At 45.3% G+C, this 19,780-nt stretch overlaps 1 protein-coding gene across 1 annotated transcript in view; it reads left to right on the top strand.

Annotated features, from left to right (window-relative positions):
- Positions 1 to 14,870, top strand: part of LOC118207454 (alpha-1-syntrophin-like) — a 39,099-nt gene extending 24,229 nt beyond the window's left edge. The window contains exons 4-9 of the mRNA XM_035381064.1: positions 7,717 to 7,903; positions 10,298 to 10,487; positions 12,984 to 13,114; positions 13,348 to 13,544; positions 14,171 to 14,358; positions 14,471 to 14,870. Of these exons, the coding sequence (XP_035236955.1) occupies positions 7,717 to 7,903; positions 10,298 to 10,487; positions 12,984 to 13,114; positions 13,348 to 13,544; positions 14,171 to 14,358; positions 14,471 to 14,563 (986 nt within the window). The 3' untranslated portion in view covers positions 14,564 to 14,870. The remainder of the gene's footprint in view (positions 1 to 7,716; positions 7,904 to 10,297; positions 10,488 to 12,983; positions 13,115 to 13,347; positions 13,545 to 14,170; positions 14,359 to 14,470) is intronic.
- The last annotated feature ends 4,910 nt before the right edge of the window (positions 14,871 to 19,780 follow it).

Genomic DNA, 19,780 nt, shown 5'->3' with positions numbered 1-19,780 from the left:
TCCAGGTCACCATCGTCACATAGCATTGCTATCCTAATGGGAGTTCCCTCTCTAGGAAAACAGCGCAATTATAGCTAGAATAAGAAGTAGAAAACGTAAGTGTTTTCTTTTAAGAGCATATCTAGTTTGTTTACACACGCGCATAATGCATGTTATTAATGCGTTTTTGTGAAGCGTAACTGAAGAATGTGTGGCGGTTATTTTTGAATAACTGATCCGGTCCCCGCGTGGAAGCTGTTAAAGGATGCTCTCGGGCGTAATGCTGGCGTCGGTGTTCGTGCCGTGTGTTCATCCATTCACTTTGTGTGCGGCGGCCTTTTCTGTCTTTCTGGGGTTCTGAGGAAAAAAATCCTCCTTCAAGGACTCTCGTTTTGCTTTTTTAGTCAGACTTGTGTGGGATTAGCCGACAATGGAGGGCTAAGCTGTGAGTGTCACCGCTCTCTGCAGCGGGGGAGATTACTTCTGAAGGCTGAGAAATGGGAGCAACAGTATGAAATCGCTGGAATATTCAAGCATGAGACCGCTAATTCAGCGCTAATTGCTCTTAATTTATATGATATTGGCAACACGCACACATACATACACACACACACACTCTCTCTCTCTCTCTCTCTGCGTGTGTACTGTGTGTGTATGTGTTTGGGTGTGTGTATGTCATTTGAATGAGTATTTCTGGTATGTGTGCGCCAGTGTGTGTGCTTCTTACGAAAAGGGACACACAGGCATCCCCCCTCCCCTCTCTCTCTCTGTCACACACACACACACAATTTCTCTCTCTCTCTCTCTCTCTATCTCTCTCTCTCCAGCATGTGTGTGTGTGTTTGGGTTGTGTGTATCTCATTTGGGTGAGTGTTTCTGCTGTGTGTTCTCCAGTTTGTGCTTCTTAGGAAAAGGGACACACGCACATCCCCCCTCCTCTCTCTCTCTCTCTCCCTCTCTCTCTCTTACACACACACACAAACATGCTGGACAGTGATGTAGTCAAGGCCCAAACCTGAGATGTCTGTCTCTCTGTGAAAGCCCTAATATTTGTCATATACCAGATGGAATTTCCAAACACCGTGCGACAAGTGAGTAATGAAAGGATTAATGTGGAATCTTGTTAAGCATACATAAGACATTTTCCTTCTCTGACTATTGTGATGTCTGACTAAATGTTCAATAATAATTGGTGTCATTATTATTATTATTATTATTATTATTATTATTATTATTAATAATAATAATAATAATAATAATAATAATAATTTATTATGTTATGATTTCATTGGGGCGATGCTGTTATGCGAAATGAGTTGCTGAGCCACCAGGTAAAATGCCATAAGCGTCATAAACTGCTGAACTCTTGGCCGGATGTTTAATGAATCCATTGGACTGCGTGTGCAAAGCAATCACACTGAAAGTCTGCCGGGCTAACTGGCTGTCTCCTGAACCTTACTGATAGTTTCACCTCTTTAACGGTGTTTTTCTACAGGACTGACGCCCGTGCTTTAATTAAATGTGCGTGAGAGCCTTCCGCCGGGGCACCAGACCCCCCAGTGGACCTGCGCCATTTCCCATAATCCCCTGGCTGAGCTCCCTCGGTTTACACTGTCGATTTTTTTCACTCCCCGCAGTGTTTTCTGTGCTTTGTGCTCCTGTTCAGAATAGTTCCCAAGCTACTGTTTTAATTAGTCTCTAATGGGAGCCTGGACATGGTCTCAAATACATGTCTTTGTGCCTCTGTTTCTGTCTCTCGTATGTACGTATATATTTGTGCGTTGTACATTACAGATACACGTACATGTTGACGCAGTCATCCATACATTCGTTTCAGTTGCGTACAATGGCCCACAGATCCCATGAACAGAAAGGACATATACAAATCTCTGGGAACGCGCTGCAGGAAAATATGAAAAGACGGACAGAGAGCCTGGCGGACTGCGCGCTTCCTCCAGCCCCGCGGGGCTTCCGCGCGCGTTTTTGTCTCCCAGGCCACCGCGGCGGGCGGGCGAGCGAGGCGTGCCCGCATTCCTCAGCTAATGGGGATCACAGGCGGAGCGGAGAGAGAGAGAGAGCTTCTCCAGCCACGGCGCGGCAAAGCCAACTGTTACCACGACGACAAGGAAGCCAGGGCACGGCCGCACGCTGCGGGGGCCGCGGGGTGGGGGGGCAGTCATGCCTGCTCAAGCCTTAATTGCTAAAGCTCCCCCCCCACTACCAATGGTTGTGTGCTAATGAGGGCTGGCCAATCAAAGGGCAGTCTGCGCTCTTGACCTTTAAACTTTGCTGGTAGATACATTCAATTGATTAAATTATACATTATATATATATATATATATATATATATATACATACATATATGTGTGTGTGTGTGTCTATGTGTATGCGTATATATGCGCCATTATATTTATAATACCATTATATTTATAGAACCATTATTGTTAATTTGCACATTTTGTTTTGATTTGACAAGAAATCAGGTGAATATGCAGGCTTTCCCTAAAAAAAGGGGGGCCACTTCTGACTCTGATGCATTCATGTTGTGAATACAGAAACCTCTGTGCCTCTGTGTTCCTTGCCCTAACACAAGTAGCGCACTTGAGTTAGCAGCGTGTGTTGGCTGATTTGCTATGAGTCGGGCTGTTTAATAATGACAGGGATGTGGCTGGGGTCTCGGCCCACTGAAGTACCTCACAGCACCGCTAGCACCGCTAGCACCAGCTGGCCGTACCTCAGTAATAACAGTGCCGTTCGCGCTAATTTTAGCCTCTGTAATAAGACTGGCAGGGAGCGGTTATCATGGAAACATTTGAGGTCTTATTACACTCAACTTGAGGCCGGTTAACTCAGGCTTGGTAATGCATTGCTACACACTGTTCTTCACAGGTCTTCGACCTCTCTGTATAACGAGCCCTCTCCTCTCAGCTCTGGGGTTTAACTGTCCTATGCAGACTATTATTATTATTATTATCATTATTATTATTATTATTATTAGTAGTAGTAGTAGCCGTAGTACTAGTAGAAGTTGTAGTAGTGGTAGCAGTGTTCTAGTGTGAACCTGCATGTTTGTTCATGTGTGTACTGTGTAGGTGTGTGTGTGTGTGTATGTGTTTGGGTGCATGTATGTCATTTGGGTGAGTGTTTCTGGTGTGTGTGTGCCAGTGTGTGTATCTATTTGTGGCTCTCAGGAACACATCCCTCCCCACCCCCTCTCTCTCTATCTTTCTCTCTCTCTGTCTGCATCGCTCCCTCTCTTTCTCTCTCTCTAGCTCTCTGCATCTCTCTCTCTCTCTCTCTCTCTTTCTCTGTCTCTGTCTCTCTCTTTCTCCATCTCTCTCGAAACCCAAGCCCTGCCAGTGACACATACTCCCTGGTCTATTTTTATCAGTCTCCAGCTCTCTCTCTCTGTCTGCCAGCCCATGGTTTGCACAGATTCTCACAGGATCACACCACCCCCCAGCCCCCCTGCCCCCCAGCCCCCCAGTCCCCCACCTCCCCCTAACCCACCCCACCGCCACACCGATGACACTGTCCTGGAACCGAAGGTGGCGGTGTTAGGCAGGGGAAGTGTGAATGGATCCGAAGGAGATTATCCCTCTAAATCCAGGACGGCAGCGGCCCTGTTCGTTGAGTCCTGAACAGCTGTGTGCTTTTACCGTTACCCCCCCCCCCCCCCGGTCCCAATTCACCTCCTAATCACTCCCCCTCTGTTTCCAGTTGCGCTTAATTATAAGTGTCGCTTACGTAAGGGCCGCTCGTGAGCGAGCGAGGGCAGTCGTCAGGGCGACAGGGAGCAGAAAAAGCAGCAGGTGTGTGGGACGCACTTTTGCCTTCTCCGACGAATCGGAATTCGCAGAGGTGAGCTTGCAAAGAACATATTATTATCAATTATAAATCACCACCACTTAAAAGAATATCGCTTAACGGCTGGACACAGCGAGCTACTTTGAACCGCTACATTTACTTTACAAATAATGATTACTGCCATTTTGATTGCCGTTATCAGTACAGTTTATTCGACGAAATTTGCATCATTTGAAATTGACCGTGGTAACTGTCTGTTGAAAAGGCAGTCAAATGGCATTTAAAATATTGTTAGCTCTGCCGTACATTAAGGACTCGGCCAACTGCATTAAGCAATGCAATGCCTGCTGGGTCAGCATTCGCTTTTAAGGCAGCACATAAATTTCCTCATTATTGAGGGAACGTCGGAGGGCCGGACAGCCACTATTCATCGCTGAAAATTTGGCTCGCTCCGTTCTGGGACAACCCTACAAGATGGCGGCTGTCGTGAATGTGAAAAATGAGTGTTAACGTGTAGGAGTGATTAGGAGGTGAATTGGGACTGGGCCATAGATTTCATTTAGCACCCATCAATTTCTCAAAGTCAACCAATCAGCCAAGCTGTCAGATAATCAACCAGTTGACCTATTAACCGCCCAGTCATAATCTATAATCGACAAAGAAAGTAAACAGGCAATCAATTATTAATAAATCAGTCAACCAATCAAGTCTATAATCAACAAGCCAATCAATCAGCCAACCAATCACTTGATAAGACAGTCAATCCATCAGTAAATCAGTAAACCAATCAGCCAGTTGGTCTGTCAAACAGTCAGTCAACCAATCATCAGCTAATCAACCTAGCAATCAACAAACAAATCAATAAATCATTCTACTAATAAATCAATCCAGTCAGTCAATAAATGAATCAGATATGTGTTTTTAGACACTTAATCAAATTTCTGTAGGAATAATCACACTGGGATTTTTCTGAAGGTATATTTAGAGATATAGCCAATATTTTATCATTTTAAAATATTGAACACACAACACAAATCACACTGGGACTTATTAATGAAACATGCATATAATCATATTTGATCATTGACTGAGCTTACAAACATTTCCACAAGCATTTTAGCATTTATCTTTTCCTTGAGATTGTTCTTTGCTATGATCAAAATGTTTGTGTTTGGAAGCATGCGTTCACATACACATGAGGTGTTTCTGTTTAGAATGCTTTATTATTTAAGTATTTTGAGTAGGTACAGACCTCCTAGTAACAACAAATTGTTTATCAGTACTGCTATTATATTAATATCATAATATATTAATATTAAATAGGCTATTGATTTTAACTACATTAAGCAAATCTAATCTTAACCTTAAATTTCTCAAAATTAAAATCTGATACACCTGGGATATGCATAAAATCAAAGGAATGCGCATGTTTCATGAATCCTACGTTGACTTTTCATAGGAACTTTTATTAAGAACAAAGGAGAATGTATGACAGTTTTTGTGAATGAGACTCAATGTGTCGGCACATGAATCCAATAAATGCACTAAATGAATGTTCCAGCCATTTCGCTTAAGGCACCAGCAGGCATTTTCCTGAAAAGGGTGCAGGGTTTTGCAAGAAGATAAAAAGAAACACAATCTTTCACAGGATGTTGGCACTTCGGTGATTAAAAACAAGAACTCAATGCAGAGCAGGTATTTACAGATCTGAAGTGTGATATCAGTTGTGGGAGGGGCCTGTAGTAGCAAGATACAGAAAGAAGTCATCAAGAGATATGGGGCTCATTCCAATCAATTTTTTTTTCTCCTTCCATCCTTTCCTTGTGTCCTTTCCTCACTCCTTAGCTCCACCTAACGAAGGACCCGAGGAAAGGACACAAGGACGGAGGAAGGTCCGTAAAAACGAGGAGGTAAAAAATAAGCGGTTGGAACACACCCCTTGAGATGAGCTCCGAGGCCTGTATGCATGTGCAGGGTCAATAGCAGGAGTGGGGATTTGGAGGACTGGTGCGTATGTGAGCAGGTTTCTCTTTACACCAGTTACCCTGTCTCTGTTCAGTTGTTTTATAGCCTGACTCGGTTACTTCTTTGGCTTTATACATCCACTCCAATTCACTTGCTTCAGTTGCAGATGAGACCGCAGTGAAAGGTGTCATACAGGGACACAAGAACAGCCCTGTCTGTCATTCATGTGCCAAGGAATGTTGAGAGAGTGTCAGATGACTTAAATGATGGCGGCTAATTGAAATCCAGCCTTGGGAGCCAAAACTTTGCGAGAGAAAGTATAAGGGTGAAGTAGGCATGCAAGATTTCAGTCAGCTCTATCGATCAATGGAGCAGCCTTGAATGACAGAAGGTTTTCTGTATAGCTAGTGACTTGGAAAATTACTACACAATTACTATTTATACTTTTCTTTAAAACTTTTTTTTCTTCAGCAATGAATACATTTTTACTCCCTTTTCAATAATGGATGGAATTCTAACCTCCAGTCTGTGGTGTTGATAGACTGCCGCCGCTGAGATTGCATTTGATGTGTTGTTGCCATGGAGGTGTTGGTTGATCCCTCTTAGCGGAAGACAAGGGTCATTCTGGGACACCGAGTGCAACTCAGTGAACGAGCTTAGCTGGGTTCATTAGTTTCCCACCCGTGGCCCAGCGGGGTTGTGCAAGGTAGCGGTAGCTTCAATCTCCAGTTTTTTAAATGGCAAGAAAAACTGCTCTGTGATTTCAGGGAAATCGCACCCCGTTATTAGAAGACGGTTAAGACCGAGACACCGAGGGTGACCGGCCTTAACGTCCCCCCGGTCCGAGTCGCGCGTCGGGGTTTGTGACGAGCGGCGGGCGAACGCGGGCGGCGGAGGGCCCTTTACCGCGCGGCCGGGGGCGAGCGAGCGCGCAGACGGCACGCGGAGGGAGCAGCGGGGTTTGAAAGCGCCGGCATCTGGGCCCCCATCTGCGCGCCAGCCTGCCGCTCCCTGGCTGTCAGACGCACCGAGGAGAGCGGTTCCCCTGTAGTTCAGCTTACACCCCCGTACTGTCTGCAGTCTGGCTGGGGCGGCAGTGTGGCTCAGTGGGTAAAGAACTCGGCTTGTAACCGAAAGGTTATAGGTTCAATTCCTGGGTAGGACACTGCCGTTGTACCCTTGAGCAAGGTACTTCACCTGCATTGCTTCAGTATATGTCCAGCTGTATAAATGGATACAATGTAAAACAAATGCTATGTAAATGTTGTGGAAGTCGCTCTGGATAAGAGCGTCTGCTAAATGCCTGTAATGTCATTTAATGGGTCAGAAATGCTAATGATCTGTTACCAAGCAGTATGTAGCAACAACAGCCTGATAATAACAGTAGCACTTTTCATTAATATCAGTAACGCAAAGAAGTGCTACACAGAAGTAAAACAAGCATAACATGAAGGGATACACCACACATAAAAGAAAAAAACAAAGTAGTTAAGTTAAATGAATAATGAAAAACAGTAAAAAGAGGAGTAGAAATCTAAATGAAAATAAAACAAAGGTCAATTAAAGCCTTGTTTAAAAGGTTGGTCAGTAGTTTTGATTTATGAGCAGGATGTGTGGGAGAGGATCTGGTATGTGGATGTGTAATGGCTGCATAGCAGATAAGAGTGCGGTCGCGGGATCGAGCCCAGACGGGGCTCTTCATAAGAGAAGTGCTGACCTGTGCTCACTTCTCATAATACATTCAGCTGTGTAAAGGGACTGGTCAACTCTAACAGTGTTAACTCAACTCTAGCAGTCCTTATACATGTCCAGTTTGGACAATACGTACGAGTGCTCTATTACAGTTGATTTCAGACCGAGCTGTGCGTGTGCGCATGTGTTGGTGTGTGTGTGTGTGTAAATAAAATGTTATTGAAGTTGCCATGGTTTTTACGCTTTACGTTTTCCTCCCCTCCTGTTTTCCAGTGAAGTACATCAAGGAGATGTCGGCCTATTTTCGGAACGCCTCCACCGGAACACCCTCCCCTTGGGACTCCCCGCCCGCGTCACCCCACAAACAGGGCGGGGCCAACTCCATGGCAGAGGGCAAGTCCATCCCTCTGAAAATGTGCCAGGTCGCCAGGAAGCCCTGCCCACCCGACGGAGAGCACAGGTAGGCTGTTTTAATTGGAGGGCCCTGAGTTTGGTACTTAGGCGATGGAACCTTTCTGTCACCGCAGATATTCGATTTCTCCTGTATTCAAACCAGAAATTCAACCAAGGAGTCGTTCGGCAAAATGCTGGTTGTTTTGTATTATGGACAGCGAAATATATACGCATTCAAACAGCTGCTGGGTGGGTCATGGTGTTAAAGCACTGTTATAGTGCATGGATGGGCCCCACAGTCTGGTATCAGTTAAGGCACTGTTACAGTGTGTGGATTGGGCCCATGGTCTGGTATCTGTTAAGGCACTGTTACAGTGTGTGGATGGGGCCCATGACCTGGTATCTGTTAAGGCACTGTTACAGTGTGTGGATTGGCCCATGCTCTGGTATCTGTTAAGGCACTGCTCCAGTGTGTGGATAGGCCCCATGGTCTGGTGTCTGTTAAGGCACTGCTCCAGTGTGTGGATGGGGCCCATGACCTGGTATCTGTTAAGGCACTGTTACAGTGTGTGGATGGGGCCCATGACCTGGTATCTGTTAAGGCACTGTTACAGTGTGTGGATTGGCCCATGCTCTGGTATCTGTTAAGGCACTGTTACAGTGTGTGGATTGGCCCATGGTCTGGTATCTGTTAAGGCACTGTTCCAGTGCATGGATGAGCCCCATGGTGTGGTATCTGTTAAGGCACTGCTCCAGTGTGTGGATGGGCCACATGGTCTGGTATCTGTTAAGGCACTGCTCCAGTGTGTGGATGGGCCCCATGGTCTGGTGTCTGTTAAGGCACTGCTCCAGTGTGTGGATGGGGCCCATGACCTGGTATCTGTTAAGGCACTGTTACAGTGTGTGGATGGGGCCCATGACCTGGTATCTGTTAAGGCACTGTTACAGTGTGTGGATTGGCCCATGCTCTGGTATCTGTTAAGGCACTGTTACAGTGTGTGGATTGGCCCATGGTCTGGTATCTGTTAAGGCACTGTTACAGTGTGTGGATAGGCCCCATGGTCTGGTGTCTGTTAAGGCTCTGCTCCAGTGTGTGGATAGGCCTCATGGTCTGGTGTCTGTTAAGGCACTGTTCCAGTGTGTGGATTGGGCCCATGGTCTGGTATCTGTTAAGGCACTGTTACAGTGTGTGGATGGGCCACATGGTCTGGTATCTGTTAAGGCACTGCTCCATATTCCAGTATGAGGATGGGGCCCATGCAACAGCAGGGCTTCAGTCAGCCCGGAGAGGAGCGTCTCATTGGGCAGCAGTGACCCCTGGTGCTCGACTGCACGCTTGGAGCTGACACAGCAGTGGATGTGATGAGCACTGCAGCGTGAGCCTGAATGGAGATTCTACATTAGGGAGAAAAACAGAAAAGAGTGAAGTTAAAAGAAAAACTAACATTTCACTTTAAAAATGCAGAACCTGCGAGCGCATGGACACATTTATAAAGAATCACATTGAGCAGCTTCTTTTAGCCACACTCCTGTACTAACAGGCTTTAACTGGCTCAGGTGGAACTTGTTATAATCTCTGCGTCTGGTACAATCACTATCACAATCAAACTAAATCATGTATTCCCATTGAATATTAAGAAAACGTTCTTCACAATTAGCACAATTAGATTTATTCTGCCTCCATGTTTGCTGTCACTTGCCAACTGTCAAGCAGAGAAACTGAAATTGACCTTCACAGATGATGCCGTAGAAGAAACAAGCTCCCAGAAGTGCTAATCTAAACATAAAAAAAGCTTTTTCTAAGTTGATTTTTGGCATTTTGAAACCCGGGGCAGTTTTTGGTTGCTTAGCCAGGCAGAAGGTTTCCATTTGTAAGTTGAAAGTGAAAATTCCTGTTCCAAAATGATATCATTCCCACCAGTTTTATAACTTGAGTCAAACCTTTCCCTGTATGGCAGCTGGAGGTGAGGTTTTATGGATTGAAACTCGGGGAAGGTCTTGGAAGCTCGTGGTGCATGCTTGGCTTCAGGGATAGATGTCAGGGAATGATAGAGTTGCATCACTCGTCTACTCTGTGACTACATAAGGACTGGAGTCCTATTCGGTTCATTTTTACCAAAATACCTTTGCTAGGTCTTCAAAGTAATTTACTGACATCATAATAGGAATGACCGCTAGCTTGATCTATGGTAGGTCCCTAAAAGTGACAGAAGCAGGATTTTTGAAAAACTTTTTTTTTGACAAGCACATTTGTGATGCATTACCGACTGGTTCTACCACCCCTCCCTCCTCCTCCCTCCCCTCTGTGCTCTCACTCTCACCCCCAGTTCACATCTTTTAAAATTACAAAGTGGGCGGAGGCAGGCCAAAAGCTGGTGCTGCCGTGCACTTTTAAAATAAACCAATAACAGATGTGTTTAACCGCATTTCGACCACACCCTCCCTACCTTTCGTTCTTCAGGTACATTGAGGTTGTGACCGCAGACAGAAAGTCGTCTCTCTTCCTGAGGGCGAAGGACCCGGCCGTGGCACAGTCGTGGTTCAATGCCATCCAGGCGGGCACCAACGCGCTCCTGCCCAGAGTGAAGGAGGAGCTGAGAGGCATGCAGGGCGGCAAAGAGGTCAAGCACATTGGCTGGCTGACCGATCAGGTGGGTCATCATTAGAGGACAGAGGCCACGCCCCCTACTGTCTATCCAGTGTCATCGCAGGGTGGGCGGTGCTAAGGTTATAAGATTCGGATCGTTTGTGTCCCTAGCCATTACAAAACCTTACTGTAACTTTTTAGAATGCTGCAACGAGGTTGTGTAACACGGTAACTTGGTTGCAACAACATTCAACAACATTTTTATAACATTAAAAAAAAGTTTTACTACAAGCCACAGCTTTTACAGGAACATTTGTCAATTGGGTCCAGATCAACTGCATACCTTTTTTTCTGTGGGGAAATGTTTTATGGATGTGCTTGCAGCCAGTGGAATATCTTTTACTGTTTCCACAGAACAGAGCGTTTTTACAACTTTCCACAGCCTAAAAAAGCCTTTAAAGATGATATAAATGTGTCTTTGCAGTTTAAACAGCCTTTGTTCAAATCTTCTGAGCTGTATATTAAGATATACAGTTCTTTATTGGACTGTGCACTTTAGCAGCTGAGTTAATATCTCAGGCAATAATCTGCCCAACCACTATGCTTATTTACTACAGTAGAATCTCCATTACCTCCCTGTTACCATTTAGCCTAATTGTCTGCTGATGCCCTGCCATTCCCCCCTGAGATTTCAGTTTTTCTCACCACTGTTTTGAGTGTTTTTCTTTTTTTTGTGTGTGTGTTTGTTTTTTTGTACCTCACATATTGTTTTAAGGGGGGTTCACACTCGGTCTTTCCAAATGTCCCTGTTTGTCATTTCCGGTAAAGCGTTTTTGTGCCAGTTTATCTGGGAAATTGAACTCGGGGGGTGGTGACTCAGTACAGTCAGGGTTTGATTCGGGTAATTGGGATAGCTATGTTTCGCCTTGTTTTTTAAAAGGATGATCCTCCCCCCGTTTGTCAGCTTCATTCAGTCGGGGGAACCAGAGAGGGGCACAGATGGAGATGACATCACAGTTCAGAAAGGGCCATGGCAGGGGATCGAACCCCTAACCACACGGGGGGGGGGGGGGGGGGGGGGGGGGTTGTGTATTGTGGGGGTTGATAGTTGGCATGTACTTTATTACACATTTCACTACGGTCAGTGATGAAAAGCCTGGCCTGTGTATGAGAACTCTATGTGGAAGAGCTATTGGACTTTGGAAAATCAAAAGAATTACAATCCGTGCCACTATTTAAATCAGAACAAAATGGATTTGCATCCCCTCTTCAGTCAAGGACTTTGTACTCGCATTTGGCGTCGCTGGATTTTTGCCGTTGAACGTGTTGTGAAAAACAGGATCAGAAGTAACATTTATCGACTTCACGGCAAGATGCAGTCACCAGAGAATTCGTCTCCTCGTAGCTGGGGGCTGTTGAGTTGTTTGTCAAGTAAAAACGTCAAAACTTACACATTTTCTACTTGTTATCTTGATTTGTAAAAGGTATTTGTGTCACTCTCAGATCAATGTGTGTGTTACCACATCATTTCTACTGCAAATGTAGCTTGGTTTGTCTTCCTAAGTTATAAAATGTACCTTTTTAATAGTGTTTCGCTGGCCAACGTATGCATGTGTACAAATAGAAATCAGATGACACCTAAATTTTATCCATTTCATAAAATGGAGTTATGTTAACTTCCTCTAAAAAAAATCAAAGGGCTGCATATTGATTTCAAATGCAGCTTGATTACCCCGTTTCCGTGGTAATTTAGTTCTGGGGCGAATCACCAGAGAGATCACAGCCCCCGTGGTGGATTGTGGATTTATCTCTGCACACTCGTTCAAAGTTGAACTCGCATATTATGCGAAACATACTCATAAAATCCTGATACCATAATCGGATACAAATACTGTTAGTTCTCAAAAGAGGCAAAGGACTGGGCCATTCCATCTGCAGCCAGGGTGTAATGTGAAGCTCGGATGGAGGGGTGAGGAAGTTTAAATGCTCTCATTGTTTCCTTTTTGACCGTTAATGGTCTGCATGTGCACCCGGGACAGATAGCCAAACTCCAGCCAAACATGGAGGGAATTCAGCAGAGACGGAACAGCGGCCCAGTGAAATAGCTTTCCGCTTGTTTTATTTAATTTGGATTTATGTTTTTGCATGATAATGTTACATTTGAGTCATACTGGACTCAAACACAGTGAACCCCAGGGTGTACTGTCAGTGATTTAGTGTGGGGTGGGCAGGGTTGGAGTGTTTATGTTTAACAGATGGAGTGTTTGTGTTTGCATGTGTTTGTGTGTGTGTGTGTGCGTGTGTATGTATGTGTATGTGTGTGTGTGTGTGTGTATGTGTATGTGTGTGTGTGTGTGTGTGTGTGTGTGTGTGTGTGTGTATGTGTGTGTGTGTGTGTGTATGTGTATGTGTGTGTGTGTGTGTGTGTGTGTGTGTGTGTGTGTGTGCGTGTGTGTGTGTGTTCGTGTGTGTGTGTGTGTGTGCGTGCGTGTGTGTGTGTGTGTTCGTGTGTGTGTGTGTGTGTGTGTGTGTTGATCTCATGCAGGTCTCTGTTTCTCAGGCTTTGCAGGGCTCAGAGAAGCATGTTTTGGCACTGCTGACAGAGAGAGACCTGTTGCTCTACCACACCCTACCTGAGAACGAGGAGGCACTCAAAACGCCATACCACACCTACCCACTCATCACCACCAGGTATGCACACACACACGCGCGCACACACACACACACACACACACACACGCACACACACGCTCACATGTGCACACACACATACTCACGCACACAAACACTCTTATATTAACACACACACACTCACATTCGTGCGCACACACACACACATGCACACTCACACACGCACACACACACACACACACACGCACAAACACACACTGATATTCACACACTCTCCCCCCCTCCCCCCCCAGGCTGGTGCACTCCGGGCCGGGTAAGAGCTCCCCCGTGCTGGACTCGGAGCTCTGCTTCGCCCTGCGCAGCGGGACCAGGCAGGGGGTGGAGACCCACGTGTTCCAGGTGGACTCCAGCAAGGAGCTGAGCGCCTGGACGCGCATGCTGGTGGACGGCTGCCACGGAGCGGCCGAGCTCATTCAGGAGGTGACCACAGGTAGGGACGCGCCCCCCGCTCCCACCCCTTCAGACGCGCAGTCGCAGGGGAGGTCAAAGGCGCCGTTCTGACGAGCGAAACCAAACGCGAGCCTACGGCGCCCTCTGCTGTCTCGTCATGTGCACTGCAGTGTCACATTGCTGTATCCGGATTTCACCAAACCAGCAGTTATCCTGCAATCACCCAGTGTGCCAGAGGTTTATATGGGGCTGAACTGGACGAGAATGTCAAATGAGTGTGAATGTCACCTGTCTGTCAGGTTTTCTTTGTCCCTTCATGAGAGCATGTCTCTCTCCTTTAGTATGTTTCCTCTCTCTCCCTCAGTCTCTCACTCTCTCTTAGTCTCTCTCTCTCTCTCTTTCTCAGTCTGTCTCACTCACTCTCACTCTCTCCCTCAGTCTCTCTCTCTCTCAGTCTCTCTCTCTCTCTTTCTCAGTCTGTCTCACTCACTCTCACTCTCTCACTCAGTCTCTCTCTCTCTTTCTCAGCCTGTCTCACTCACTCTCACTCTCTCCCTCAGTCTCTCTCTCTCTCTTTCTCAGCCTGTCTCACTCACTCTCACTCTCTCCCTCAGTCTCTCCCTCTCTCTCTCTCTCTCTCTCTCACTCTGTGTCTCTCTCCCGCAGCCTGTAGGTGGAACGGTAAGGACTGCACTCTGGGGGTGCACATCGACGACGGCTTCACGCTCTTCACTGAGGACGGCGGCGCCCGGCGGACGGTGCTGCTGCGGCAGCCCTTCGAGAAGCTGCGCATGTCGTCCGACGACGGCGTGCGCATGATGCTCCTGGACTTCGGCGGGCCGGAGGCCGAGATCGTGAGTCCCGCCTTCTCCCGGGTCGGAGAGAGACGCGCGCGCAGCCTTCTCCTTATCTGAGGGTCCTCTCCGCACTCCTCACTGTTTCTCTGTTTCTTCCCCCGTATCACAGCAACTGGACCTTCACTCCTGCCCCAAGACCATCGTCTTCATCATCCACTCTTTCCTGTCCGCCAAGGTCAAGCGCCTCGGCCTGTTGGCGTGACGACAGCAGCGCCACACCCCCCCCCGGAGCCGCGAGGGACGCGAGTGGCCGACGGTGGATCCTGGATTTAGTCGGGAGGGGGGCGGGGCTTCGCTTTAAAAAACCAAACCGAGCCGTGGTGCGCTGTAACTTTCCCACAATCCTCTCTGCTCCTGTCAGTGTCACATGACAGGTACCACAAATGCTGCAAATGACCATCTGTGCTCTCTGTGCTGGGCGGCCAAACCTAATTCTTTAAGGAGGGGGGGAAGAGGGTCAGGATTTATGCTAATTTTTTTCAATCGAGTCAGTTTCCCTGGCTGACCTGGGGGGGGGGGGGGGGGGTGGATTTCATGAAGCAGGACTACTGAGTTAGCTGGTTAACTGCGCTGAGTAAAACCCGTCCATGTTCCAGTTCTGGTAGGGTTCTGGGTTTTTTTGAGCTCAGTTATTCAACTAACTCAGTAATCCTGCTTTGTGAAACAAGGCTCTGTCACAAAAGCATCTCAACTTAACCCAAGTCCAATTTAGCCGGCTCAACAAATCCTAACCATGGCAATCACAGATAATGGGTATCACGACGTTGGATATAAACTAGCTCTGCCAACACAGGCTTTCCCATTCAAGCTGTCTGCACATTCACATAAAAGGGCGGTGTTTGTAGCAATGAGCCAATCCCACAGAATCATGGAGAGAGCAAGAGTGAAGTATTGCCTTACGTAAGCGATATTTTTTTAGCAGGAAGAGTTTGGTAGGTTAATGAATAGTTCGTAAGCATGTTGGGGGAGGGAGGTTAAGAATTGAGACTTTAACTTTGTCAGATCCTTTAGCCTACGCGTTTTTGAGTGATGAAATTCTAAATATAGGTGCCGGCGATAGTATTTTTATAAGTCCGTCTGATTTTTATTATCATTCAAAATAAGCTGGAGCAAGGTTAGGCTTATTCATGAACCTTCTGAGCTCATTTTAAGAAAAAAATGCTAGATGTTCATAAAGCCCGTTTTACAATCTGCACCGACGTCAACGGGTGTGGAGGACTACCTGGTCAAATGTCAAATTAAAATGCAATTGCATTTCGTTTTTATTCAACAACTGCAAAAGGGAGAACTACAATGGATTTTCACCCTGAGAAGTTGGTCAGCCTTCAAACGCGCATAACAAGACGACCAAACGTATCATGTTCTTTTTGTCATCAATCATGCAGTTGCAAGAAGACGACGGTATTTCAGACATACAGATTTGATGGTGTCCATTTGCATTTTAATCCTGACAGGGTCGTGAGGTGTAGGCTATGGGTGTAAAATGTCTCTCTAACTGCAGGTTTATGCTAAGTTAGCTGGTGAAGTCACACACACGCGAACACGAGGTTCTTGTTGATGAATGAGCCATCATTGCGAGAAGAGCATTCAGAAGGAAACAGTGTTTTTAGAGACTGACACAATCCTTTTAAGGTACGATTATCTTTACGAGCGCCACTGATTTAGTGAGGGAGTTATTTACCTTCAGCCATTAATAAGAGTGCACGTTGCCAACTCAGAGCGAAGCGAGCCCTGATGCAGACACTGTATTGAGCTCCACTTTCTCGCGCCGGTAAATTTTTATATGCTGTTTGCAACGCTGAAAATATAGGCCTAATAATTTGTTCATTTGTTTCATACATAAAATGCAATGCACAGTACTTCCACATTTTAGAACAAGAATGAGAGCAAAATAAAACCAACCAACAGGATGTAAGATTACACAATAAATACAGTTGTAAAATGAAGAAATTAGCACAAGGCAGAGACAAACTTTTAGGAAATAAAATGAGAAATGGACTATCATAAAAGCCAATAAATTAAAATATGAGCAAAGCCATAGTATAAGCCCTGTTGTCCCTGGCTTTGTTGGCAGCAGCAGTGGTACTTTTTGACTTTATGATTGTTTTTTGTTCTTTGTATTCATCCTATAGGCTGTCCATATCAGTCTTTTTTTTCCTCAGGTGAGGAATGTGCTGCTCGAGTACAGTCCAAGCTGTTCTGCCATAGGCTCATTTTTGTGAACACCGCTACTTTTATGGGAAAGCGCACAGAGTTTGAGTGACCCACGAAAGCCCGCGTTCACTTAGCAAGTTGACAACCACCTTTGTCATACTGATTAAGCCAAATTGCGGTTGTTAGGTTTTGTGAAGCCAGCTAATGCAAAGAAACCCTGGGTATGTTAATCTTGCTTTGTAGTATATCCCCCTGGGCAAGATTACCATTGGTAATTTACCAAGTTAGCTGGATAACTGCAATGAGTAAAACCCGGAACAGCTCTTTTTAGTTCAGTCCATGTTCCAGATTCCAGCTTATAGTCATTGCAGCTACAGTAACTCAATAATCCTGCTTTGTGAAACAGGGCCCAGGTCTGACAGGTTAACTGGATGCATACGTTTACACGTTTACTCCCATAATGCATTGCTGTAAATCATTTGCGTAAGCAGAACACCTGCGCAAACATACACTGAGGCATAATGAAGTATATTACCATGGAAAGGGAAAACTAATTTAGAAGGCATTCAAGTAAAAACCGACAGCATAGGTATTGAGTTTGACGCCTCTGTGTTTGTCAGTTTACGGTCTCGCTGTTTTGTGCCCCAATTAACTGATCCAGGATCAGCCCACTCTGCTTTTGTTGGCCTAACTTAACAACTTGCTTGAAAAACAGCTGAAGCTGATCAGCCTGTGAGGAGGGAGTCTGCCCTTTTTTAAGCTCTGCACGTTAAACTGTCCCCTTTTCCAGTCAGAGCAGCAACACTAATTCCCTTTGCATTCAGAAAGCCTCGCGTTAATTAGAACCAGTTTGACAGATGGTTCGAAAGCACGATTGGCTTCCCCGTGGCCAGTTTTGCCATCATAGGCCCTTCTGATGCGCACATTTACACACGTACAGCTCTCTGTCCACCAAACACATTTACACACATACAGCTCTCTGTCAAACACATTTACACACATACAGCTCTCTGTCAAACACATTTATACACATACAGCTCTCTGTCAAACACATTTATACACATACAGCTCTCTGTCAGACACATTTACACACATACAGCTCTCTGTCCACCAAACACATTTACACACGTATAGCTCTCTGTCCACCAAACACATTTATACACATACAGCTCTCTGTCAAACACATTTACACACATACAGCTCTCTGTCCACCGAACACATTTACAGGTGTGTTTATCTCATTAAAGAGCCTCCATGTATTTTAAACAGGAGAAATTTTTCTGCATCATAACTTCTTTGTTTTATTTTCCATAGTTAATTATTCACAGTAAAAGGGATATTGTAAACATGTCAACAAGTCATTCATGCACATGATCGGCCCTTTAAGCTTTGAACATTATTTTATAAGGGTTTTTAATTTTTTTTCACAATGCACTAATACATGCTTGATTTGTCATACATTTTGCAGAATATACTTGATACTGACTGTAGGAGTAATCAGAAGAAATACTGATAAACCGCACTGCTTGATTGGCAATACTTAGTGTATTGTATGTAAGAAATGGATATTTGGAAAAGACAGTGCCCTCTAGTGGCATGTTCTATTCTCCATGAACAACTTCCACCTAATGTGGGTCACACTTTTGATGTGAACCACAGCAGATTTTTTTCACATATCCAATGCAGTTCTGATTTGGGCCACATCCGTATGTGATCCTAAATTGGAAACGCATCCAGAATACCTGGCCATGCAATTCTGGACGATCAGTTTTGCGTTTTCAAGTGCCATCGCTCACCATACATCGGATAGTAAACTTGTGTCAGAAATAAGAAAGACTTAGCTTGCCTAAACACACAATTCCGATCTGGCCGCTTGTAAAATTATTGCGTGGACAGGCACCCAGAATAATGGGAGTTGAGAACTGAATGCAGTTTGAGCACCGAATTGCATTAAAGCCAAAAACAGGCCAAGATTTTAACTTGCGCTTGGAGTCTGCTTCGTGCTACACTTTCAGGAGGCTGGCGTTTGAAGCATCCAAACGACTATCCTTTCTTGTTTGATTTTTGAAAATGTTACAAGGGCTGTAGTGAGATGCTTAGGCTCTGCGTTCTGTTTAAACATTTAAATAGTTCCTGTCTCATTGAGTATTATTAAAAACTCTTTTTTTCCCCCTCCCGTAAAAAACCCGTATGGAAATAACCACAGCCTCGAGCTTACAGCCGGGAGATGGAGGTGCCACCCAGTATATCTCAGTAAAGTTTGCCTCGGAACCACCGTACGTTACAAGGTTTTTCTACACAGTGTTAAAACAGAGCTATATGAATATATATTTTAAAAAAAGATCTGTCATTGTACATTCTAATTTAAGACAACGTGTGCCTTGGAAGGTTGATTGTACATAAACGTGTAATAAACTTTGATTTGTTAACCTTTACCGTATGCACTGGGATACTTGCTCGTTTCTTCGTGGACACACTTTGTATTGCAGAAACCTCTCTGCCCTCCTCTCTCCCTCACTGTTTCTCTTTCTCTTCCTTCTCTGTCCATTACATTACAGGCATTTAGCAGACGCTCTTATCCAGAGCGACGTACAACAAAGTGTATAACCATAACCAGGAACAAGTATGACGAAACCCCTAGAGAGAAGTACCGGTCCAAGTGCAGGGAACAACCGCATAGTTCAACTTGGACCCTGAAGGTTAAACTGATTAACACTAACAACGAGAACGGCAACAACGCAGTCTATGGAAAAAATACAAGCAGTAGTCCACCCCCTCTCGCTCTCTCTTTCTCTCTCACAGACATTACTATTAGTTGATGGTCTACAAGCAGGGAGAACTTCAGACAACTTGTTTCATTGAGAAACTTTAAAGAAATATGTGTCTGTTGAACCATACTGTGGCCATATTAATTGTCAAAAACCTCACCACTCTGCTTCTTGCCTCAGTGCTCAAGTCTTCCTGAGACATGGACAAGCCAAACCAGAAAGAGGGGTGAAGGGGGCAGAGGTGGAAGCTGTAAAGTTCATATTTGCCGTTTTGACTGAGCTACAGAGCCAGTCTGAGGGCAAAATATTTTTAGGATGAACCTTTCTGACATTAAATGCATGGCTGCTTCCTGAATCCAGAGATGAGCCAGGGACCTGACAGATCCCAAGGGATTTGTGTTTGTGGCTAGTTAGATCACTCGCTAAAATAATGCACGTTGACATTGCCTGTTTACCTGAGAGGTAAAATGCTAATTGGTGGATTTACTGCATATTTT

Source organism: Anguilla anguilla, chromosome 11 (assembly GCF_013347855.1).
Source record: "Anguilla anguilla isolate fAngAng1 chromosome 11, fAngAng1.pri, whole genome shotgun sequence".
Lineage (NCBI taxonomy): Eukaryota > Metazoa > Chordata > Actinopteri > Anguilliformes > Anguillidae > Anguilla > Anguilla anguilla.
Note: the sequence above shows the minus strand (reverse complement) of the source record. Positions and strands in the feature narration are given on the sequence as shown.